Below are 22,662 nucleotides of genomic sequence, written 5' to 3' on the forward strand. Positions count from 1 at the left end.
TGACCAGTCTAGTCTAATAAGTAACAGTTTATGACCTTTTTCATCAAACCTAAACAACTCAAAGCACCCCATTTCTATTTATACAAGTTAGATAACCACATTTCCCTATAGAAAACTATGCATAGACTAAAACTTTTTTACTTTACATAATATCGTATTATTGGAATGACAATTTTAATTATGAGAAATGGCTAAGGAGTGAGAAGAGCTACTTTTGCATCCAAGATCCTGTTTTCCTTTTCTTTCTTCTTTTTTAATAATCAATTTGCACAACTGTGGTAGTTTTTTTGTAACATTCAGTAACTATAAATACAGGATCTGACATAATTATAGATTTCTAAAAGCATACAAATATGCAATATGGCACATTATACTATAACATAGCTATCTATCTATAGCATATGGATTTATTTATTACAACATTAATGCATTTTCTTAGAGTAAATACTTGTACAAACAACTCAGTCATAACAGATGCTTTCTCCTCTTAAGGTATGTTAACCTTGAAGGAACACACGGCTTCAGACGATGACATTCTTATCTAAGCTTGTTTATAAAACACAGTCTAGAATGTAAACGGAAAGGTCTGAATAAAAATAGTCGTTCTTTCTCCTCCTTCAGCCAGTGGCCGATGACATCATGATGGGGCGACTCAAATTTTCTGGTCAGTTCAGAGTCGGACAAGTGTGAGAGGAGCCATGAACGGCTGACGCTGACAGAAACACTGAACTGGAATCGTCAAAGAAGAGGCCCAATGAATATTGTGATTATTAGAATAAATATAGCTTTGGAAACATTCCTCTCACTCAGCTGAGGCTCCCTGGTGAATGGAATTAAATCATATAGCATTAATTTTGGATAGATTTTGGAGTCATATCATATTAATGAGACTGCTAAGATTTTTAATACATAAATGTAGCTTATCAGTTATCATAGTTTAATGGGCCAGTGTTTACTGGCATGATCCCTTTTCAGAATCAACAAAATCATGTTGAAAGCATGAAAGATGCCTTAAACAGAGTCAGACTTTTTTAAATTAAAATAGTAATTTTTTTTACAACATTTGGTAAGGAGTGAGTTGAATCGGTATGGACATCTGATCAAGATGTCTCCTGGGCAGGTCCCACAAGCAGGAGACCTTAAGGGAGACCTAGAATGAACTGGAGAGACGATATATCCCATCTGGCCTGGGAACGCCTTGGGATCCCCCAGAATGAGCTGAAGGATGCTGCTGGGTAAAGGGAATAGAGGGTTCCCCTCTGGACCACTTATCCATGCAACCTGATCTTGGATAAGCGCAACATAATGGATTGATGGAATGAAGACTTTTTAGGGCCAAACAACGTGTTTTTGGTGGAGAAACTAATTGCAGACAAACTCAAGGTTTGTGAGAAACAGCTTCATTGCTGTAGTGCCGTTTTACTCTTTAGAGATCGATAATATGGAGAAGAGTGAGTCTTGCGCAGTTGTTGCATGGCTCACTGGTATAATTTAGGCTGTTCTGAGGACTTTTGTTCAGACAAAGGGGAATGCTGTCACTTGTGTGCTTCAAAGTAATAAAACTTGTATGAAGCAAATCAGAAATCACGACATCTATCTGAATTTTGCCAGAATTTTAACGTTTCAAATTAAATTTATTTGTCTGGAGCAATGATGAATTACAGTATGTATGGCTTCTGTCAGTCTGACCCAGGGCAGCTGTGGCTACTAACATTTACCATTCATCTTAGGTACTGGACATATTAGCACATACATCTTTTTTTAACTAAAAGTTGTGCTGTAGCACTTCCTATCACTACTTTCCACTTGGGTGGCTTGTGTTATATATTGAAGAATGGGTTTGGGATTCCAGACATGACAACATCAGTGTTTGGCAACTTTCAATTACATTCAGGGCTGCCATAAGCTCACTTTTTGTTGTTGTTGTTGAGGTTTTTACATATTTCTCAATTTTGACCATGGATAGAACTTATAACCAACCACCAACCAACAAAACGTTCTATTATCCATTGTGTGTGTCACTAATTGAATAAACTAAAGACAGAAACTTAGCAAAGTCTCTGGTCTCCACTGAGGAAAAAACATTTAACAAGCCACTTTTTCAGCATACAAGACGGTACCTATTTTACACAAGCATGATTAAGCCAGGGTGGAGTTTTTAAATTACAAGAACGTTTTGTGTATTGACAAAAAAAGGCTGTTTACAGAGGTAATTACTTCAGGCGATGTTGTCAAAAACTACAGAATGCATAGTGTCAGAAATCAGAAAATAAAGGCAGCTCAGTTAAGTGGAAGTGGCAAGCGAAACAAGAACGTTATTGAAAGTGTCCTCTGTGGAAGAAGTCAACCTTGGCAATGAAATACGCCTCTGACCCGCACTGCTGTTTATGGCACCACACTGCATTGTAGGAAGGGAGTTATCCTGGCTCTATTTTGTGTAAAATGGCTCCGTACGGAGACTTGTGTTTGTTTTCCTTCTGTCCCGTTCGGTGCGTCATCGCTGTCGCGCAGTGTGTTGCCAAAGCAGCGGCTTTCTGTGCCGCGTGCCGGACACCCGCCCCTGTCCCATTCAGCCGAACAGCGCAATCAGCAATGGATTTCAGCCACGTTTATGACACCAGACCCGCGCTTTAATCTCATCATGCAACCTCCAGCTTCCCCCCCGTCTCTCCTGGACGTCGCACACTATCCGTCTCCCTCTTATTCTCCTCTAATTTCCATCGCGCTTGATCCTCTGCTTCCTCTATCCTGTTTACATCCACTTCCATTCTTCATTCCTTGACAGTGACATTACCCTCATCCTTTTTTTTTTCCCCTTCTTCTTTGCGTCACACTGTAACTGCAGTCATGTTGTTTTCCCCATGCACCCTGACACATCTGTTCCTATCTTTCTTCATTTCCCCTCTTCAGTGTCAGCACACGTCCACACGAGACTTTCATCTGACATTTCCGCCTCTGTCCTGGAGAGCGGCGGCGGGCCTGGGGCATGTTGCGGTTTAAGACACCTGCGTCCTGCCCCTAAGGGTGCCCTGAGGTGGCCAGGAAGGGATAGTGGACAACCAATTGTTGACACAACCAAACACAGAAGTCCAAATGAATTAGAGCCATTTATCTTGAAATAAATACTGGAGTAGTATTAGGGGCGGTTCTAGACCAAATTTACCAGGGGGGCCAAGGTGGGGCCAGTGTTTTTTCACAGGGGCACAGAACAAAAAAATTAAAAACAAATAAAATGGCAATATTTAACTGTGTAATAATATTAAGTGAGCCACTTGTGGCTCTGGAACGGCAGGTTTCAGACCCCTGATCTAGCAGTTGAAAACTTTGCCCCCTGCTCAATACGACTAAAGCTAAACGTTAAGTTTTAAATTATTTTTAGAGTAAAGCTGTATAGGTAAAAAATACTATTGGTCAAAGTGACCAATCAGTTATGGTTTCTTTGCCATTGCAAATAATTATGAGAAGTTTATTTAACATCATGCTTTTAGTACAGGGGCCATAACAGGGGCCAAGGCCATTTCTACAGGGGCATGGGCCCCTGTTGGCCCCTATCTAGAACCGCCCCTGAGTAGTATTAATCTGTGTTTCAACGGCTTTAAATTACCAAATGTAACAAGTTTAAAAGAAAACAGCAGTAAGAGGTAGATGGATTTGAGCAAAAATGAGCAAATGAGAGATAACTATTGAATTTGTTAGGCTTCTGTCTGTTGCGACAATCTTTCAGATTGCAATATATAATATTGTGATCTTTGTTATAAAGTGCCACACACTTGGACCGAAGGATAAATTGGTTAAGAAAACTGATTCCAAAATCATTAACTACAGCTGAGACCATATATGATTGGATTCACCCGAATGCAAGCTTATGTTTACTCCTAATCCGATGATCTATTCGTTTAAACTGACGTAAATGCTATGAAATGAGAACAGCCCTTTATGTAAAATCGTAGAATTGACCAATGCGTTCATGCTTTACAGTAAGCACAAGCAGCCAATGGCGGCGGTGCTGGTGGTAACATCTCCAATGTCGGATGACATAAACATTCTGTGACTCTAGTAATTTTCCAGCCTTAAAACCACCCCACGCTGCCTGCGTTACGTAACATCAGATGTGACTTCCTCAGCTACGGCAACACTGGGACACAGCGTGTGGGATTACTCCAGCTATGCTTTATCCCTCCGTTCCCTCCCTCCCTCTACATCTCTTAATCGCTTGTTCCCAATCTCCCGACCCTTCTCGGCACCACCGGCAGAAGTGTTTTTTCCGACTCCGTACCAATTACGGCAGTCTTGCACAAGTTGGGCTGCCGCTGTGGCCCTTTTTTTTTTTAGCAGCGCCACAGGTGAGAGCTTTGCTTTGCATGAAAGCACTGGCACAAGAATGGCGCCATAAAAAAAGGGTTGTTTTGGTTTATTCAAAGCTAATGAGCGAATCTGTGAAGAAATCTGCAGGATTTTGAATTGTTACTGGTGTCCCACATATTCTTCAGCACTGAGGGCTGGCTTCACCGCACGCTGATATATTTATAACGCTGTGGAGGTTTTGCATCATTTTTCTGCCTGATAACTTTGTATACTAAGATCATTACGATCTTGTGTAAGCTTTCTGCAAAACGTCTAAACTTTATTTCTGGATAGTCAGATTCACAACAACTGATGACAGATGGGCTTACGTTTTTTATTGAACTGTACAGGATGATTTATGATGATCGTTTTTTTTGTGGGTTTTTTTGTTTACAGACCCTAAAAAACTGGACGTTTTCTGAGTCTTGTCCAACCTTGTGAGAGCCACTGTAAATGAGAAGCTCATAAAAGTCCTTTTATTTACACACGCGTCAAGTTTAATATTGGGGAAAAGGTTAAACAGCCAGGGTTCCGTGGCAGCGCTGTTTTGGGAACATGAGTCACTGTTGACTTGGCATTTTTCGGGATACACTGTATGTGTGTGTGTGTGTGTGTGTGTGTGTGTGTGTGTGTGTGTGTGTGTGTGTGTGTGTGTGTGTGTGTGTGTGTGTGTGTGTGTGTGTGTGTGTGTGTTGGCAGAGGACCGTTCTTGTTAGCATTCTGGGTGCAGATTGGCTGATTTGGGTCTACTCCCCAGAGCCTTGGCTCTCTAAGCCGGTACACTCAAACCAGTCCTATAAAAAGCAGCTGCAGCAGGACGACATAAACTAGATCAGAGATGCCTCTGGGGGTTGGGTCGGATGAGACAGGAAGCCTGTAAAACTCTGCGATGGTGCTTGACAGCCAGCGTCTCCGGAGAGGTGCGACCTCGACGCAAAAGCGGCACAGAGCGAAGCGCCGTGCGGCTCTCGTTTCCCCTCGTTTGCTTCCATCCCTTGTGTCCAAACGCACTAAATGACATCAGGTCATCTGTTCAGGCAACCTGCGATATGGTAGAGGCATCAATCAAGTACATATGATGACGTATGAACCTGCAACACTCTGACGTAATAAATCCATATCTGCTCTGATGGATATATATAGATCTGTGCAACATTGATTTGTGCTTGTGGTCTCTGTCCACAGGCTCTGTTCAGTAAAACAATAATATTTAGAGTGCATCAATACAAGCGGACGTTTAAAAGATTTATTTATTGTTTTGGGTATTTTAAGATCAAAACTATATTAGGTTGTTTTAAATACAAGAAATTTAAGAGGAGCGAACCACTGATTGCCAGTTGAAATAAACTTTTTTTTTTTTTTTAAATATAACGCACATACTGTATTTTTTGGGTGTTATTGATAAATTGCTTTGTCTTTCTAATTGTTGTTCTGCCAATTTATTATTTAAAGCAAGAGTAAGCTCTTTAACAGCTTCTTCTTTTTTTAACCACAAAAAGATAGTATTTCGCACTTTCTTTTTTTTTTCATTTTCCATTTTTCCACAATCTGTGATCAAACCTCATTGAGATATAGTATATAATCCATACAGCCCTTTCAAAAACATGCTTTTAAGCAAACATGTTGATTGTTCTGAGTTCTTCTAAGTTCAGCCATTTATATATATATATTTTTTTAGTGTTCTTTAAATGTTTTGATTCCAATTTTCATTACGTACCCTTTTTCTGTAAGGTTGCGACAAAATATGTAATGTATAAAAGGGAATACTGCATAGATTGGTGGAAAGACATGGAAGAAGTTAGTGAAGTGGACCCGGATGTACTGGAAACATCTCATTTTATCATTGAAGATCTGCAGCAAGCTTTTCCCCCCAGTTGTTTTAGAGGAAGATTTGATTTATCCGGTGGGAAGGCCACTGCTGGCGAGAGGGAAGGTCAGGCAGACATATAATTAACGTGTCCAGGCCTACCAGTTATCCTCAACATCTCTCTCCATGCTGTAGAGCCTTTATCACTGCCAAGTTACAGTCAATGCTAGAGAAAAAATGAAAAAAAAAAAAAACAAAACAAAAAAAAAAAACGCATTGCTCTGCACCCAGGAGGGGAGACGGGGTTCATTCAAGTTTCACCATTCATTCCCGATACTAACCGTCTTTGTATTTATCCCAAAGCTGCTTGTCATGAGCTGATTAGGCAATAAAAAGCAACTTTTGTGCGTAGCAAAGAAGCACAAATACCAATCAGAAGGAAACTTCAAAGTCAAGCTGTGTGAATTTCTGAAAATGATCACAGTCTTTGTCAGTGTTCGCTTCAGCTTTGCCATCACTCTCAGTCATGGCATAGGATCATCTGAGTCAAACTTCGGCTAAAATGGGTAAGGTTGACCGCTTTGCGACACTCCATCTGGTATTTGTTCCAGTTGTGTTACTCACAGCGTAAGACCAACAGATGCGATAAAAATGCATCAGAATCTGGCAAAATGTGATCGCCTACTGCTTATCGCTGCTTAGAATTAGCAGCTATCAGGCATAGTTTCTACTACTATGCACCACTAGGTAGATGATGTTGTCTCTGGATTTATCACATGATGTGTCTCGTTATCTCTTCCTCAGGCTAACAGACATCATCTTGTCTCTCCAGAAATAAAATAAAAAAAAGAGAACAAAGTCATCTCTGCTGTCATAATCACTCAATCTTGCTGTCTCACTGTTCTTTTGAAATCATACTGGCAGAATAATGAATCTGACACAACCAGCAGCCTTAGCAAATGTCACTTTATGTAGTCGTCTAGCTGTGAAGTGACCAACAAACAAGACGCTTTAAAAATCGGTTAATAAAGCAGCCGATCAGGCTGGTACTAAAAGCTTTGATTGTAGAAACTCTGCTGTAATTCTTACTCAGTTGTATTGGCCTTTAGCTTTTCTCCTGTTTAACCTGAGTCTCCAAATTCTGTTTGCTCTACCAACTTTCTACTGCAGGTAAGGTACTGACTACTGATTAGTATTTCATAGAACATATCTTAAAAAAAAAAAAAAATTACACATTGAACTATTAAGGTAAATTACTGTGTTAATCTGGTTGAAAGGGATTGACAGATGACCGTGTCTACATCACACTCGAGACACTCCAGACTCTTTGTACGTCGTTCCACGATGACGGCCTACTGACCACTACAGGAACGGGGACTTCCCTGTCCATCTTCAAGCAACTCTTCAAGCTCTAGCTCTTCAAAGAGCATCTACTACCCCGTCCTTCCCTACACCCTCTACTGCTATTTTTGCACTTCCCTCTATGCCTCCACTTAACTATTTCTACACAGACAGAGCCTGACTACTGATCATCCTTCTAAGTGGCTTATTGTTAGAGTTGATATTAATTGAACTGTTATATCTGCATTTATAACTCGCTTGGGACAAACGCATAAACATAAAGTGTTATCTTTATTTCCATTATGTGTTTTTTTTTCATGTTTTTTTTTTAATGATACATTTGCAGCGTTTATTTGCAGGTGGCCTAGAAATACGACATACAACTGCATTGAATTCTGAACAACCACAATTTGGTGCATAATGTTGAGATTTACTGTTTTCTGTTTTGTTTTTTTCTTTCTCTAATCCACACAGGGTCAAAATTAGTCATAGGGGCTCAAATATAAACATACACTTTCACTGATATCTTGAAAAGTGTCTCTTAGGAAGTAGTAGAGAAACTATTTGTGTGTTTTTTTAGTATTTAGAAGCTTCTGACAATGCTGGCTGGATACCGGATCAATTATTTTTATCAAAAAGGTTAACTCACTTAAATTGGTTGGTTTCCTGACATGGAACCAGCTCTCAGCATGTATATATATCTAAATCTATCTAGATAGCTCATCTACAGATGATGATTAGAAGTTGGGACTATCCCAGGGGCCTAATTGTAACCTGCAGTATCTACCCCAAACCAGTTTAGATGTCTATTTGGGGTCTTTGTCCTGTAGAAGCCCCCACTTGTGTCCTAGCATCAATCATCAACTGCTGATTAAGATAAATTCCCAAAAATCCAAGGCTACGTACCACTACCAGTAGCAATAAAACAAGCCCTAAGCATGATGCCACCACCTCCATGCTTGAAAGTCGGTTCAGTGTTTGTAGTTTTGAAAGCCTTTACATGACTCCAAACAGGTTTCCTTTCATTGTGCCCTAAAAACTCAATCTTTTGACCAATCTGATTAAACCTTTTGCCAGAAGGCATTTGGTTTGTCCATGTTGTGTACTGGAATTTTACCTAAAGCTTAAATATGTTGATTTTGGAGCAGGGGAGTTCTTTCTTCCAAGTCTATGGAAAAGTGGCTGGTGTTACAGCATCTTCTTGTTCGTGGAAAACTTGATTCTTGGTGGTAACTGGCTTGATCCTGAACACCCGAACTAATTTCAATTTTTTTCAAGGTGATAGTTTGGGTCCAAAAATGAATAGGTTCCGGGCAATTACCCAAAATACATCAAAACTGGATTAGAAAAGGGAGGCCAACACTAATGTTGTGACCTCAGTGCTTAAAAGGCAGGTAATCTGCCATAAACAGTTGTCAGATATCCCAAGTGATGCCAAAAGCTTGTTGATTGATACAAAAAACATGGAGTTTTTCTGCAACTTTCTCAGTGACGTTTTACAAATTTTTTTATGTATGTATATATCTGAGCCTGCATGTATATATAATTTTGACCTTAATTTGGTCAGACAAAATCCAATGTAACCTATGCACTCAATATTTTTGTGTGGTGACTAATAATTTCCCCCTGGATAAAATATGGTTCAAATGCATCATTTAAAGTGTGACGTAAATAAAGTTTATGATTAGTGTATGTATGTAAGCCTCTGACCAGAAGTGTAAATGGACTCCATGCTTAATACCGCTGCTTCCTCCGCATCTTCTAAATCACTATATCACAGTTGAAATCAAGCCATCGGTCGCTTCCTCCGTATGAATTCAGATAAGTCTAAAGAGCATCGAGTCCCTCATCTATTTCACCATTAAACGTGCTCTCCTGCAGCGTTATTCCATTTCTGCTGCCGTGATCTTTAGCTCGGCTGAACTCTGAAGAGCAACTCAATTAAAAAAAAGGTCACAAAGTCAACCTTTTTTTCTCTGAAGCACACCTCGCCCCCAGCGAGCTTTTTAAAATGACACGGTCGGGCCTCATGCGGCGCTCCAACAACGGCCTTGCAAAGAATTCAATAAAACAGTAGAGTGGAAAATTAGCCCGTTTCTGTAGTCATGGATCTCTAACGCATTGTAAGGTCACACGCTTTAGTTTATTAACAAGCTTAGGAATGCTTGCTATATTTAAATATTTTTCATTTCTTTTCTTTTTTTTTTTTTTGCTTGGGAGATTAAGAAGATATGTATAAAACAGCACTTTGTTATATTTGGTTAGAGTTATCCTCTGTTTTTTTGTTTTTGTTTTTTGCTTTAGTCAGAGAACTGGACAGACTAACAGCTGCTCTCTAATCTGAACACCTCCTATCACCCCAGACAACCTCCACACAGAGCGGGCGGGTCAAATGTTTCCATAAAGTAAACACCCAACCAGCCGCCATCAGATACGTCACGTGACCGTACCAGCTCCGTCAGACAGCTTCAGTCTGTATCCATTCATCACCAGCGGGCGGTTTTTAACAAAGTCGCACTGAGTAACAAGCGCTTGTTGGGTTTACAGCTGCTTTGTGCAAAGTTCAAGGACTTTTCTGCACCACTTGCAGCCAAAACAACAGAAACTCATCCCTATTCAGGCACATGGTTTTGCTGAATCCCCCCCCAAGTCGAAGAGAATGCTGCATGTCGCTTCCTAACATTCACAGAACACTTTTGCAGTGACCTATGGCCCCCACTTTGAGCTAACAGGGGGGAAAAAAACAGATGGGCTGCAGATAGTATCCGGAGGGACTCTCCAATGACCCTCAAACAGATATCATACTTACACTGCAACTACAGGCAGAATTAAATAATACTCAGGCCGACTCCCCCTCCTCCTCTGTCCCCACATTCCCCTCCAGCATTTATGTAATTAGCTTCTCGTCCTGCTGTTTCAAAAACACCGTTACAACAAGAGTTTGCCATCACCTTGGCGTGCCGACGAGTGACCGGAAGCCACCCGCCGGGGCCGTGTTGCAGAGCCGACGAAGGTGCCAGTCAAAGTTGTTTCACAGATAACAGCATGGCTGAGACCCTCTGGTCACCGAGGGGATTGTGCCTCCCCTTGTTCATGCAATCAGATTCGGTCAGATCACTAAGTGTGGTTCCAGAGGTCAACAGCCCAGCACAAACAGACGCCAGAGCAGCTGGGGTTACTCATCTGCAATGCTATATTTACCCGCGTGGAATAAAGGACGAAAGCAACGTTTACGTTCATGGTTGCGATGCATCCTGCAACACCCGCTGGAACTGTTCGCGCCCCTGGGTAAAGCTGCATAACGAGGCTAAAAAAAAAAAAAAATCCTTATATTGTTGCACAATTGTATTGAATATTTAGAGAGAGTTGTTAGTTGTTAGTACCGTTGCTTTGCAGCAAGACGGTTTGGGCTGTGAATCTTGCCCCGCGGTCTTTCTGCGTACATGCATGCATGGATTCTCTTCAGGTTCTCCAACTTCTTCCCACAGCCAAAAAAAGTGCATGCTGGGTTAATTGATCTCTCTAAATTGCTCTAAGGAGTGAGTGTGGGCGTGCATGGTTGTTTGCCCACTGTGACCCTGTGATAAACTGGTGACCTGTGTGACGGTGTACACCTCCTCTTGCCCCGATGACCACTGGAGATAGCAACCAGCCCACCAGGGACCCTGTAGGGACAAGAGCTGATTGGCAATAGGTGGGAAGAAGCATGTTTAGAGAAATCAGCCCTTTAATCTTATTACATTTATACAGTGTGTGTGTGGGGGGGGCACCACAATCCAAAAATCAAACAGTACCACACTTTCCGGAAAAACAAAAGTTTTTTTTTCAAACTTTCAACCAAAGTTTGAAAAAAAAAAAAACATCGGTAATGACCAGTCGGTTAAGAATAGGGCTGTTCGTTCAGCTTTAAACGGACCAGAGCTTATTTCCTCAGATAGTCCACTTCATTTGGCCTGGTGTTGTTCTTTTATAGTCTGAAAGCAAACGGACTACCTTGCAAAGCAAAAAGGGAAAAATGAACACTGCATAAACGGATCTAAAAATAAGTAAATTGTTCTTAACCTTAGTGTATTAGTCCTTTATTTGAGCAGGTAAATAAGATTATTTGCCAATGGAATGAGTGTTTTCACCCCTAAAATAAGATAATTAGACATCCTGCACTTGAAATAAGATGATTGAGATGAGTTGTTCCTATTTTAAGTGCAAAATTCTTATTCCATTGGCAAATCATCTTATTTACCTGCTAAAATTAAGGACAAATACACAAATTTTAACACACATTTTACTTATTTCTAGTTCCGTTTTTGCTGTGAACCAAGGGAGGCAGTGATGGACATCGATGTCCATGCACCCTTACAACGCCTCGGTCGGCTTTTCTGTAGCCATGACACTCCGTCATACTCTCTCGATCTCTTCCGGCTATTCCTGTGCTCCTACATTTGTCTCATTTATACAGAACAACATGCTTGACAGCTCTTTGCCTCGCTCGCTGCTCGTACCGGCCAGCTTCTTGTGAAAGCCCCCATAACGAGCAGCTGTTGAAACCACATGACCAGGCAGTTTTTTTGCTCGTTTTCAACTCTGTTGTAAATTAACTGAAATGTGTCCCAATAAAAAAACGGGTCCCACAGAGCCTCCTGGTGTAAAGGCACCCTAAGATTTAGCTTTTCACAAACCAAAACTCTGAATTGGTCGTACATGAATCAAGGCATGGAAAGCACCTCACAACCACTACTAAGTACAGTCAGGGGAACTGATGAGCTGTTTTTCTTCAAAAAGGTCCTGGGAAACAAGTTAGAGTGCCTGGTATCATGAAATTAAAAAACAAATATGGTGGCCTCTGCCTGAAACCTAAAAGTGGGCCATCATTGGGATAATGATAATCCAAAACATATGGCCAAATCAACACGTAGTTGGTCAGGCACAACCTTCCAGGGCGAAGTCAATCCCCAGACCTAAATCCTATAGAAACCCTCTGGATTGAGTCGAGGAGAAAAGTGCGTGAGCACCAAATTTTCTCAATGTTTATCACATAAGTCAACCAAAGTAGATACATCAGCGTTAACTTTAAGCATCCAGCCTCAGATAAATTGCCTAAAATAGACCTAATTATGGCAATATCTTTCGGAGATTACAACTCACACAGCTGTAAAAACATTATTCTCTCTTCTTAGCCTTGATGAATAAGGAGCTGAGACCATTCCTATTCGTTGCCAGTCAGCACTCTGCCTGAAATGCCCTCATCGGCCCTGAGCAGCCACCTTTAACCATGGAAGGGGGACTCAACTGGGCAGAGTCCAAATCTCGACATAGTCGGGGGTGAAAACGTTGCTATCTGACGACATCTGTGGACACGTCAGCTCCTGATCAGCTGCAGATCTCACGCCCACAACCTCATTTTTATCCCCATTTCATCCCAGAAATTGAGATTATTTGTGGGGCAAGGGACAAAAGAAGAAACAGTTGCAATGTTCTTTCAACATCGTCAAAGATTAACTGTACTTGCATAATAATTATCTTTACTTGTTATTGAAGCACACATCCCAATGAAATCTGTCCACTGAATTTAACCCATTCCTTTTATCTTGCTGCTCTCTGATTATAGCCCGACATGGTTTGACTGAGATGTAGGTGCTAAGTGAGGAAAATCTCTATCAACCAACCACAAAGCGTTGAACCGCAGCGCTAAAAGGCCAGGAGGTCGTGTTGCAGCTTTTGGAGGCCTCCAGTCAGGTTTTCATAACATTCTCTCACAAGCCCGAGTAAAGAGGGTATTATGGTGGTTTTTCAGCCCACTGTGTACAGTGTAACCAAATGACTCCTCTCTCAATATTTATATGTTTTTGGCTGTTGACACTTTACATTTCAAAGCAAAGCAGCCAAAACAGAGGTCGCATATCTGGCTGGCAGAAATAACAGAAGCCACACTCCGTAATTAAAACGGAAAGAGCGCATAAAAAGGAGAGTTTCACATCAGCCACTGGCATGTTCTTATTTTGGACGCGTTAGGAAATCGAAATGCCACGGCTGTCCAAAAACCAGGAGGAGCAAAAACAAACGTAAGCCACAGCAAAAACAGAGAGTTATTGACTGCGTCCAAATAATAATCACAACGTGCGGTTTAATAACTTTCATGTCAATTAAATTTTTTTTGCCACTATAAACATTTAGAAACTGGTCTTGGGCACACGAACACTTGCCAGGAAAATTAATAACACTTGGTCATAAATTGATTGGGCAGACTTTTGCCAAACCACTAATGCGGCATTCCCGGCAGCCTGCTAGCAAGGAAAGATCGCAGCTCTACGCGTGCCGTTCTTTCTGGGATTGCTTGTTGATGGTCCCCCACAGCGCTAATGTTTATCCACAAATACTCGCCGCCTCAAAGGTCACTGTTTGATGTTTAACCCAGAGTGACGTAAAACCGCAAGTGGTGGTGGTCGGCTTTCTGAGGGGCATGAGGGGTTTTATGGGAGGGCCGGGAGAGATAGGCCTCCATAAAACTTCAGGGATGATGTAAGGTTTTGCATTAGAGGCTTTTGGACTGATGCCCTTTTCCTGTCCTTTGATAATCTCTCTTTTTATTCGGAGTTTCATGCCAGACACAAGGCCAGATGGAGTCAAAAGGAGGAAAGGCATGTCCACATGAAGGTGGTGTTGTCAGTGCCATGACCCTAATCTCTGTCCATTATGCACATTACTCCCCATCACCTGATAACCACGCAGTATGGCCATGTTTTAGAGTGGATAGTCAGGATTTTTTTTATCCATAACATCCCAGACAGTCAAAAAATATTTCTCCTGATCTCTAAATGTGATGAATTCTGTCTACGTGAGGGGATTTCAAGGCATTCAGATGTTAGACAGGACACCAATGATGGCACTAAAAAAATAAGGGTTACGCAAGTGAGCATGACGCAGTTAAAAAAAAGAAAAGGAAAAAGAAAACGTGGCAAAGCAGAAGTTACGTGTACTTGGGCAGAAAAATAAACCGTGGTTCAAAACAAAAACACCTTATTCTTGACTTGGACACCTGAACTGATCTGCTTAAGAGGTACTTTCCATCCATCCATCTTTTGTAGGTGCCCAATCCTCTGCCTGAATGTACTGAAATGACCACATCCATGTGTGCCAATACATTTTTTCAACAATATTGAACTGAAATTATGCTCTAAATTTACCAAACGGACTTCAACTAGGCGAGTCTCTCCGTTTTGTCGTGCAATGGCACTCTATAGGTGGGGGGAGGGTGAAGCTGATTCAGACACTTTTGGGACAGACTTCAGCTCTTTTATCCTGAAAAGAGTTGCAATATTTCCCCTCAAAAGGCACAAATTTGGTGATAGATATATGTGGTTCAAGCAGACACCTACACACTTTTGTCTCTGTTGGGCAAGTTTTACATCATGTTCTTTTTAAACTCATTTTACAGAGTGACAACTAAAGAGGCTAACAAAAAAAGTACATGAAATTTGGCCGTTTTTATCCAGATTAATTGATCAAAGTGAACAGTATATATTTAAAGAGCTGTTCTGTAAGGTCTCTGAACAAGATCACGCCCCAAGTTAAGCTCATTGTATTTCCAAGTCAGAAAACCGATGCTGTGGTGGAACAGCTATTAAAAACCTCATCAATCATAAAACGCTGATGAGGTATTTCCATTTTATGCGTCCGAATGCTAAAGGAAAAAGTTGACAAATTGAGATTGTGCCACACTGTGTATTAAAGAGATACAAACTTACAAAAGTGCAAATAAATAGTTTATATCAGGCACTTTGACACGTTTTTATTTGTGTACAAGCAATATTGGATCTTGAACTTGTCACTTCTCAGACCTTCAACTTTCCAAACTGGGTTGCTAACTTCAAGGGGTGTTCTTGTATTTCTTACTAGTAACAAGGAAAGTCTTACTTTTGAGCAGAAATAGCAACATACAAGTTGCCAAAGGCCAAGTTACAAATGCAGTTACAAAATCAATATGCTAACATTATCAAAAATCCTTATTTCATAAAGGCATTTGAACAACAGTCAGAACGAGTTCTTGTTAAGTGGGAACTTGCACAACATTTCTCAGGGAGAGCTCTCCTCAGGCAAACACCCAACAAGTGCACACACAAACATAGACAACCATGCATGAACAATCTCTCACCTAAAGTAGCTAGTTAACAGTCCTAACCTGGACCTAACAGAACACATTTGCAATAAATTAGAGCAGAGACTGCAAGCTAGGCTTTCTCGTCCAACATCAGCGTCTGACCTCTTAAATGCATCTCAGGAAGGATGGCGACAACACGCTCTTAAAACCTTGTTGAAAGCGTTTCCTGAAGATCTGAAGCAGTTGTCGCTTTAACGGCTGGGCCAACATTGTGTTGAAGGAGCGATAAGCGATATTTCACCACTAGGTGGTGCTTGAGACCAAAACAACACCCAGGCCCCTCCTTTCCCTTCTCAACGGTTGCCTCCAATGCACATATTTGTAAAAATATGTGCATTTTTTGTAAAAAAAACACAGCATCACCTCTCAGAGGAACATTTCAAGTGAAGAAGTAAATAACTCATAACTTTATAATGATGTTAGCAAAAGAACATTTTGATCTGCTGGGAGCGCTCTCCGCCATGTTGCTCCAACGCTGCGCTGCTCTGATGGTGGTATTTTAGGGCAGGGAGGGGGCTAAGCCCTGAGTGGCAGCTGTTCACATGCACGTGCATGTACGAGCATGCATGTCCGTGCACGGTCAAGGCCCGATATGTAAACTAGAGACTGGAGAACAACACGGAGAGCCGTGGCGTGACGTCATACCATAGCCCATCTGGAATATTACCTTTACTTTTTCAAATCAATATTTTTTAGCTCTTTCTGCCTAAAAAATAACTTTAAATACCACAGATTAAAAACTGGACACACAAACACAAACAAATAAATACTTTTGACAACACATCTTAAGTCTGTGCTCTTGACCTATCTGAATACTGAAACCTAGCTTAGGCTAGCTCAACAAGATTACCTGGGTTTTATTAGACCCTCACAGTTTTTTTTGTCAAACTTTGCTCTGGCATGTCAGGTTAAACGGGTAAATTGAACAAAATTCAAACAGACAAGCGCGAGAATAGCACTAAAACATGCATTTAACATTTAACAAGTTGTGAAGTATTTTATGCCAAGAAATGTGCAGCTCAGCTACGTTACAACCAATCTGGACTACAAGGCCGCTTCGGGAGTCCAAGTTCAGACACGCGAGATGAACCTCTACTTCGAAATAAAATAAATAATGGATTGAAATAATAACTGAATCGTGAAAACATCACATCAGCAATGACAAAAAGACAGCCAGAGATTTGGCCTGAGCATTATGCTCAGAGCAAATAGCTGCTGTTTTATCCCACGTCTCGCTGAGTAGGAGGTATGGAAGCGTCTCTCTCCGCACCGTCAACAACCGTTCACGCCTAACGTACACCAAACATCGCATTGTTGTAAACAAGCTTTTTTTCCCCCACCTCTCCAACAGACAGATATGTCCATTAAAGCTGCCCTTTTAGATGCCAGCTGCGGGGGAGCGCTTGATCCCATAGTTGAACTGGCTGTCTCTATAGTAACATGGGCAATTCAGTCGATTGTGGTTTTTGGATTTAAATGCCATCGGAAAGAACAGAGAGGGGCAGCTCGCCGTGAAACAAGTCGCTACACAGTAGCAAAATAAAGCCTCGTAAGGGACAGTAATTGCAATAGGAGGGGAAGGGAATGAAACGAGTGCTGTTGACTGTTACCCTGCGCCCACCCACACATCCCTGGAGAAAACTCAAGTAGATGCTATCAGCTTTTTAAACATACATAAACACATGCTTTCCCGAATGCCCCTTCTGTTTCCTGTACTCCCCGGACGGCAGATTTGTTCCAGCAATCTGCATTCGTCTCACCTGCATGGACTTACGCGTGGACTCCTGACAGAATCTTAGCTCCAAACCGATGCAAAGACCTGAACATAGGCTGCGGTCAGTGGGTGAGACAGTCAGGTTCCGACCCACAAGGCTAAAACTTTGTGGTTGATCACGTGCGGGTTAAGCAAAGAGAGTCCAAACCCCCGCAAAGACGGAAATGAGACCATCTTTGACATAAAAAAAAAAAAAAAAAAAAGAGCAGCTCACATATGGTATCTCTGTGTCCTGCTGTTATTTGGAAGAGATGCCGTAGATTAGAGTCCACGGAGGTGTGGGGTGTGCATATGTGAGTGGAAAACACTTTGTTTCAACAAGTCCTTCACATTTTCGCGAGAATTGTCTCAGCGTTGCAGAATATCTGATACGGAACAGATAAACTTGGAGTAAAAAAGAAAAAGAAAAAAAAAACGACGGGGTTTGCTCACAGGTTACGCTGTCTCATTAAAAGCCTCCTTTGTGTGCACAGGGAATCAGGGACAGCCGGCGAGGGAGTCGACCCCACAGACAGATGAACCCACAGGTCACGTTTGCTTCTTCACCTTCTGTCATATAGCACAACTCCCTCTTTTTATCCTAACTCATCTTTTATCAAGCTCTCAGGAGGAATGAGCCATTGGCCTCAATCTTCCTGACCACTTTGGCCCACTTATCTCTGATCTATAATAAGAGCCCCTAGCATTGCTGCTGAAATGAGAGATCAGAAGAGTCATTATTAAAAAAAAAAAAACACCCACAGAAAGAAGCATGTTCCTATTGATGTGAGACAACCCGCGTGTCAGGAATTTACACAGGAAAGTTCAGGCTAAAGGTTTTGGCTTTAACGTCAGCGCTACATGGCAGTCAAGTGACAAAGAAATGTCAGGGGATTGTCATGGAGGAGCCGGATAATAACTTTCACGTCAAAGTCACATTGTGAAAGGGGTCAAAACGAGAAGACAGCACAGCGAGGCGTTGATCTTGTAAGGAAGTGGAGGGAGGGAAATGTCACCATAGTTTTTCAACAGAGAGAGGCAGGTTCAAGCCTAAAATGCAGTTCTGTTGGAAAAAAAATATATATTTTAAAAAGGTTTTAAAAGAGGCTGGGTTTAGGTTCAGTTGTTAAGCACGCAAACAATTTAACAGCTTATGCTGATCTGTTCATGGATCAAATGGTAATCTGTGCACTGCCTGCTCACCATCTCCACTTGTCGAGGGTCCAGGTTGGTGGGAGCCGAGGCCGGCACAGCAAACTGGATCTTTCTCCTCTCCTTGTGTTCTCCGTCGACCTCGGTTGACATGGAGGGCTCCATGTTTCTAGATCCTGGGGGGCACTGACTCCCAGTGGAGACCAAAAAGATCTCTGCACCCTCTCTGGAGGAACCTCCCACAGCTGGGTAGTCCCACTCCTGGCAGCTTCTCACTTTCTCTCACCTCTGCACTGCCAGACTTTCTTCTAGCCTCTCTTTAGAAAGAAAAAAAAAATAATACAACTGCATGCACTTCTTCCTACCCCCTGTCCACTTTTCCGCTCCTGCCGCTCTGTTCTGTCAATCAGGTTTATTCTGCCTGCCTCTGTGTGCTCTTGCTTAAAACCTTTACAGCAGGAGTGACTGTGGCATGTCCTCAGATCTGGCTGTGTTGCAGAGAGGTAGGTGGGTGAGAGGAGAGGAGAGGAGGGGAGAGGAGGGGAGGGGCCAGCAGCTAAAAGGGGGGTGGAGACGTCAGGAGAGGGAGTGGTCTGAATTAATAGGAGGAGGAGAGAAAAGTAGGGGCAGATGCCCTAGATAGATAGATAGATAGATAGATAGATAGATAGATAGATAGATAGATAGATAGATAGATAGATAGATAGATAGATAGATAGATAGATAGATAGATAGATAGATAGATAGATAGATAGATAGATAGATAGATGTGTTTAATCCAGCCACTTTTGCAATAAAAGCCAGATTTTGAGAGCCCAGGACTAACCTTAGACCTTTCGATCCGACTCCCCCACCTGAGCTGTGGATTTATGCAGCTCCTCCAGAGTTGTCATGGGCATCCCAGCTGTTTAACGCGATCCTTGCTTTGCATTTCAGTTTAGGCATGCAGCTATTTATTCTTAGGTACTCATCGGGTGACTTCTGAAAGTTGTATGGTTCTATTAAGGCACAGGTGTCAAACTCAAGGCCCGCGGGCCAAATCTGGCTCGTCAAAGTAAATTATCCGGCCCTCAAGAGCCAAAAAAAAATGCATATCATGTCATAAAGTAGAGGCATATATTCTTTTAAGGTGTATAAAGTGGCTAAAACTGTGCCTCCTGTAGTGAATGTTTATGTTTTTAACTGTGTAGTAACAGCATCCTGCCACTAGATGTCAGTTTTCCCACAACACATGAAAACGACCCAGAAATGTTCAGAAAGAGAAAAAGTGATACAAAATGATGAGTTTAAATTTTAACTCACCCCAATATCAACTTTTTTGCAGATAAACTATATAAACTGGGCCTAAGGTTGCTACGTTTATGTTACTGTGCATTTTTTATACTTCTATGTGAACTGGAATGAAATTAAGAAATGAAAAGTATTGTCTATACACGTGCAACCGGCCCTTTTAATGACTTCATGACGCCAAAGTGGCCCCATATAGAAATTAGTTTGACACCCCTGGGGGTATCAGAAGAAAAGGGGGATGAACTCTCCTTTTCAAGGTTTTTGTCCCAGATTTCTTTTCTTAATGTGTCTATTTCCTTACATTGTACAATTATCCATTCTGTTTTGGTCCACCACATAAGAAAACCCAAAAATATACATATAAATGTAAGTTGCTGTGGTGAATTAGGGGGTGCCAACACATGTTTATGCAAGAAAAAAAATAGTTGTAGTTTAAAAATGCATGTAAAATAAAAGTATTTTGAAGCAAAAAGATGCAACATTGATATTTATATTTCAGCATTTTTTTTTGGAACAGTGGGGGGGGGGGCGGTGATTACTGCCTGTTACATTCAGAAAACAGACTTTTCATAGCTATTTTCAGGGACTGAAAGCTAGCTGTTATTTCATTCACATGGCAGAGGGATTTGGACAGTGCAGCGCGGTGGATTTGGCCCGGGGGCAGATTTGAGCTTTGACATGGGCTGGAATGAAGGAGATGGCTTTAGTGATGGCAGAGGAGGAGGAGGAGGAGGTGGAGGAGGAAGGGTATAGGAGGCTAGAGGGGCTTTGTGGGCCGAATATAGAAGGTCAAGGTAGATTTGGTGCTTTGGGAGTGTTTCTGCATCTACGGACTTTAGAATAAGGAATAATCTGAATGTTTATCCCGCTGGTGAGAGCATTATTTATTCATAATTTCAATCTTTTTTTTTATTTTTTTGAAGCATGGTTTGTGTCAACAAAGCCCATCTCTTTCAAAGATGAAAAATAAATTCTGCGGCTTGTTTATGCAAAGTTTGACACATCCCTCCCAAAGTTCAAAAACAAATAAATCTTTCTCAGTCACAGCGATTGCGTAACTTGCAGTGTGATCGGCAAGCGTTGTGCAATTTTTCAAGGGGAATGAGTAATAGGGCTCTGTGCAAGAGTCCGGCTCGCTACAAGCCGCAGCAGCGTTCTAGTTTTTAATCAAACTGCGGGCTGAGTAAGTTTTGGCAAATGATAAGGGAATGATTAACCAGAGCGTGTTTCCAAATTAAAAGGCTACTCAATCAGCACATGGGGAGAAGCCTTTTATAATAATAAGATTTAAAAGATCTCCTTACACTATCTTTCTACTTCTCCTGAGTATATTTAACCATAAAACACCCAGGCTTTAGACCAGGGGTCACCAACCTTTTTGAAACTGAGGGCTACTTCATCGATGTTGTGTCATACAGAGGGCTACCAGCACTGACCTTTGAACTAGAAGAGTCAAATTTCACTTTAAGTTTATGGAAAATAAATACATTTATGTATAGATGTTGTCATTTTTAAATCTATATAAATGCAAGTGTGATTAAACAAGAAGAGTAACAGAATAAAATAAAGTTTTGGTGGAAGATTGTGCTTTTTTTAGAACAGGCTCGTGGGCACCACATGTGGTCCTCCAGGTCTACTTGGGCACCATGTTGGTGACTTTGCTTTAGACTTATCTCAATATCGAGTAATAAATTAAGAGAAGTACTCAAACACTTTATTTAAATGCTTGCTTTGCAAAGCATAATAATAATAATAATAATAATAATAATAATAATAATAATAGCTTTATTTACTTTTTGTGCAAATTTGCAAAAAAAGGAACTCATCACTTTATCTTCCAAGGTGTCAGACTCTACGACTTTTTTTAAAGTGTTCTTCCAACATAATTTCCCACATTTGCTAAAGAAACTATATATATGTATGTGTGTGTGTGTGTGTGTGTGTGTGTGTGTGTGTGTGTGTGTGTGTGTGTGTGTGTGTGTGTGTGTGTGTGTGTTCCATTCAGCTCTTTTGATCACAACCACTGCTCCTTGATGTTTTAATCCCAGTGAGTAAAAACGGTGGAACACGTATAATATAACTTTAAAAAAAACTTATATGAACCAAAAACAAACACTGTAAACATGTAAACAAGAAACCACTCTATAAATGTAGAAATAGCTAAATTTATTCTAAATGATAGTCGCCTTTCTAACTGTAAAGTCAAACAAGACAATCAGATTTGGGCTTTCGGTAAATTATGTTTTTGGACCTTTTTTTTTAAATGAAGTATTCTGCATGACACGATTCCAGCATCCCTAATATTATGGGTTTGACATCATTTCTGCGATATCATGCACAAATAAACAGCGCCGTGCTGAGACAACAAACCGTGAAAAGTATCAAATGTTGCAAACATCCCCCTACCCCCACTGTTTGACTGTACGGATTACAAGAGAGGGAAAGAGTCAGGTAGGCTTTCAAATCCATTACACAAACATTCCTGAGCTGCCAGGCACCGTCTGTCAAATCAACCAAATTACAACACATTCCTGACATGCTGACAAATAAAAATGGCTGCAACTGGAAATCAAACAGCACACAAAGTTTGTTCTTCTGTTGATTCGTTTCCATTTTCCTTTGTTATTTTTAGAAAAAAACTCTGTTATGTAAAAACCGCTCTGATTGCAAGTGGAGCTGTCTCTAATTAAGGTATGTCCCATTTGCAGCGGCGTGACCATAGCTTTCCGCGCACTCTATTAAACTCATCCACTTGCAGACCCACACGGTTCCAGCTCTATTTCTACTGAGCTCTGTGTGTGTTTACACGTTACGTTGCAG

General features: G+C 41.2%; 1 protein-coding gene across 2 annotated transcripts in view; it reads right to left on the reverse strand.

The window, feature by feature from the left end:
- Positions 1-19,049, reverse strand: part of ppp1r1b (protein phosphatase 1, regulatory (inhibitor) subunit 1B) — a 34,384-nt gene extending 15,335 nt beyond the window's left edge. For both annotated transcript variants that reach the window (XM_012872016.3, XM_012872014.3), the window contains exon 1: positions 18,604-19,049. In XM_012872016.3, the coding sequence (XP_012727470.2) occupies positions 18,604-18,717 (114 nt within the window). In that variant the 5' untranslated portion in view covers positions 18,718-19,049. The remainder of the gene's footprint in view (positions 1-18,603) is intronic.
- Positions 19,050-22,662: the final 3,613 nt, after the last annotated feature.

This window comes from Fundulus heteroclitus, chromosome 16 (genome assembly GCF_011125445.2).
Source record: "Fundulus heteroclitus isolate FHET01 chromosome 16, MU-UCD_Fhet_4.1, whole genome shotgun sequence".
NCBI classification, from domain to species: Eukaryota; Metazoa; Chordata; class Actinopteri; order Cyprinodontiformes; family Fundulidae; genus Fundulus; species Fundulus heteroclitus.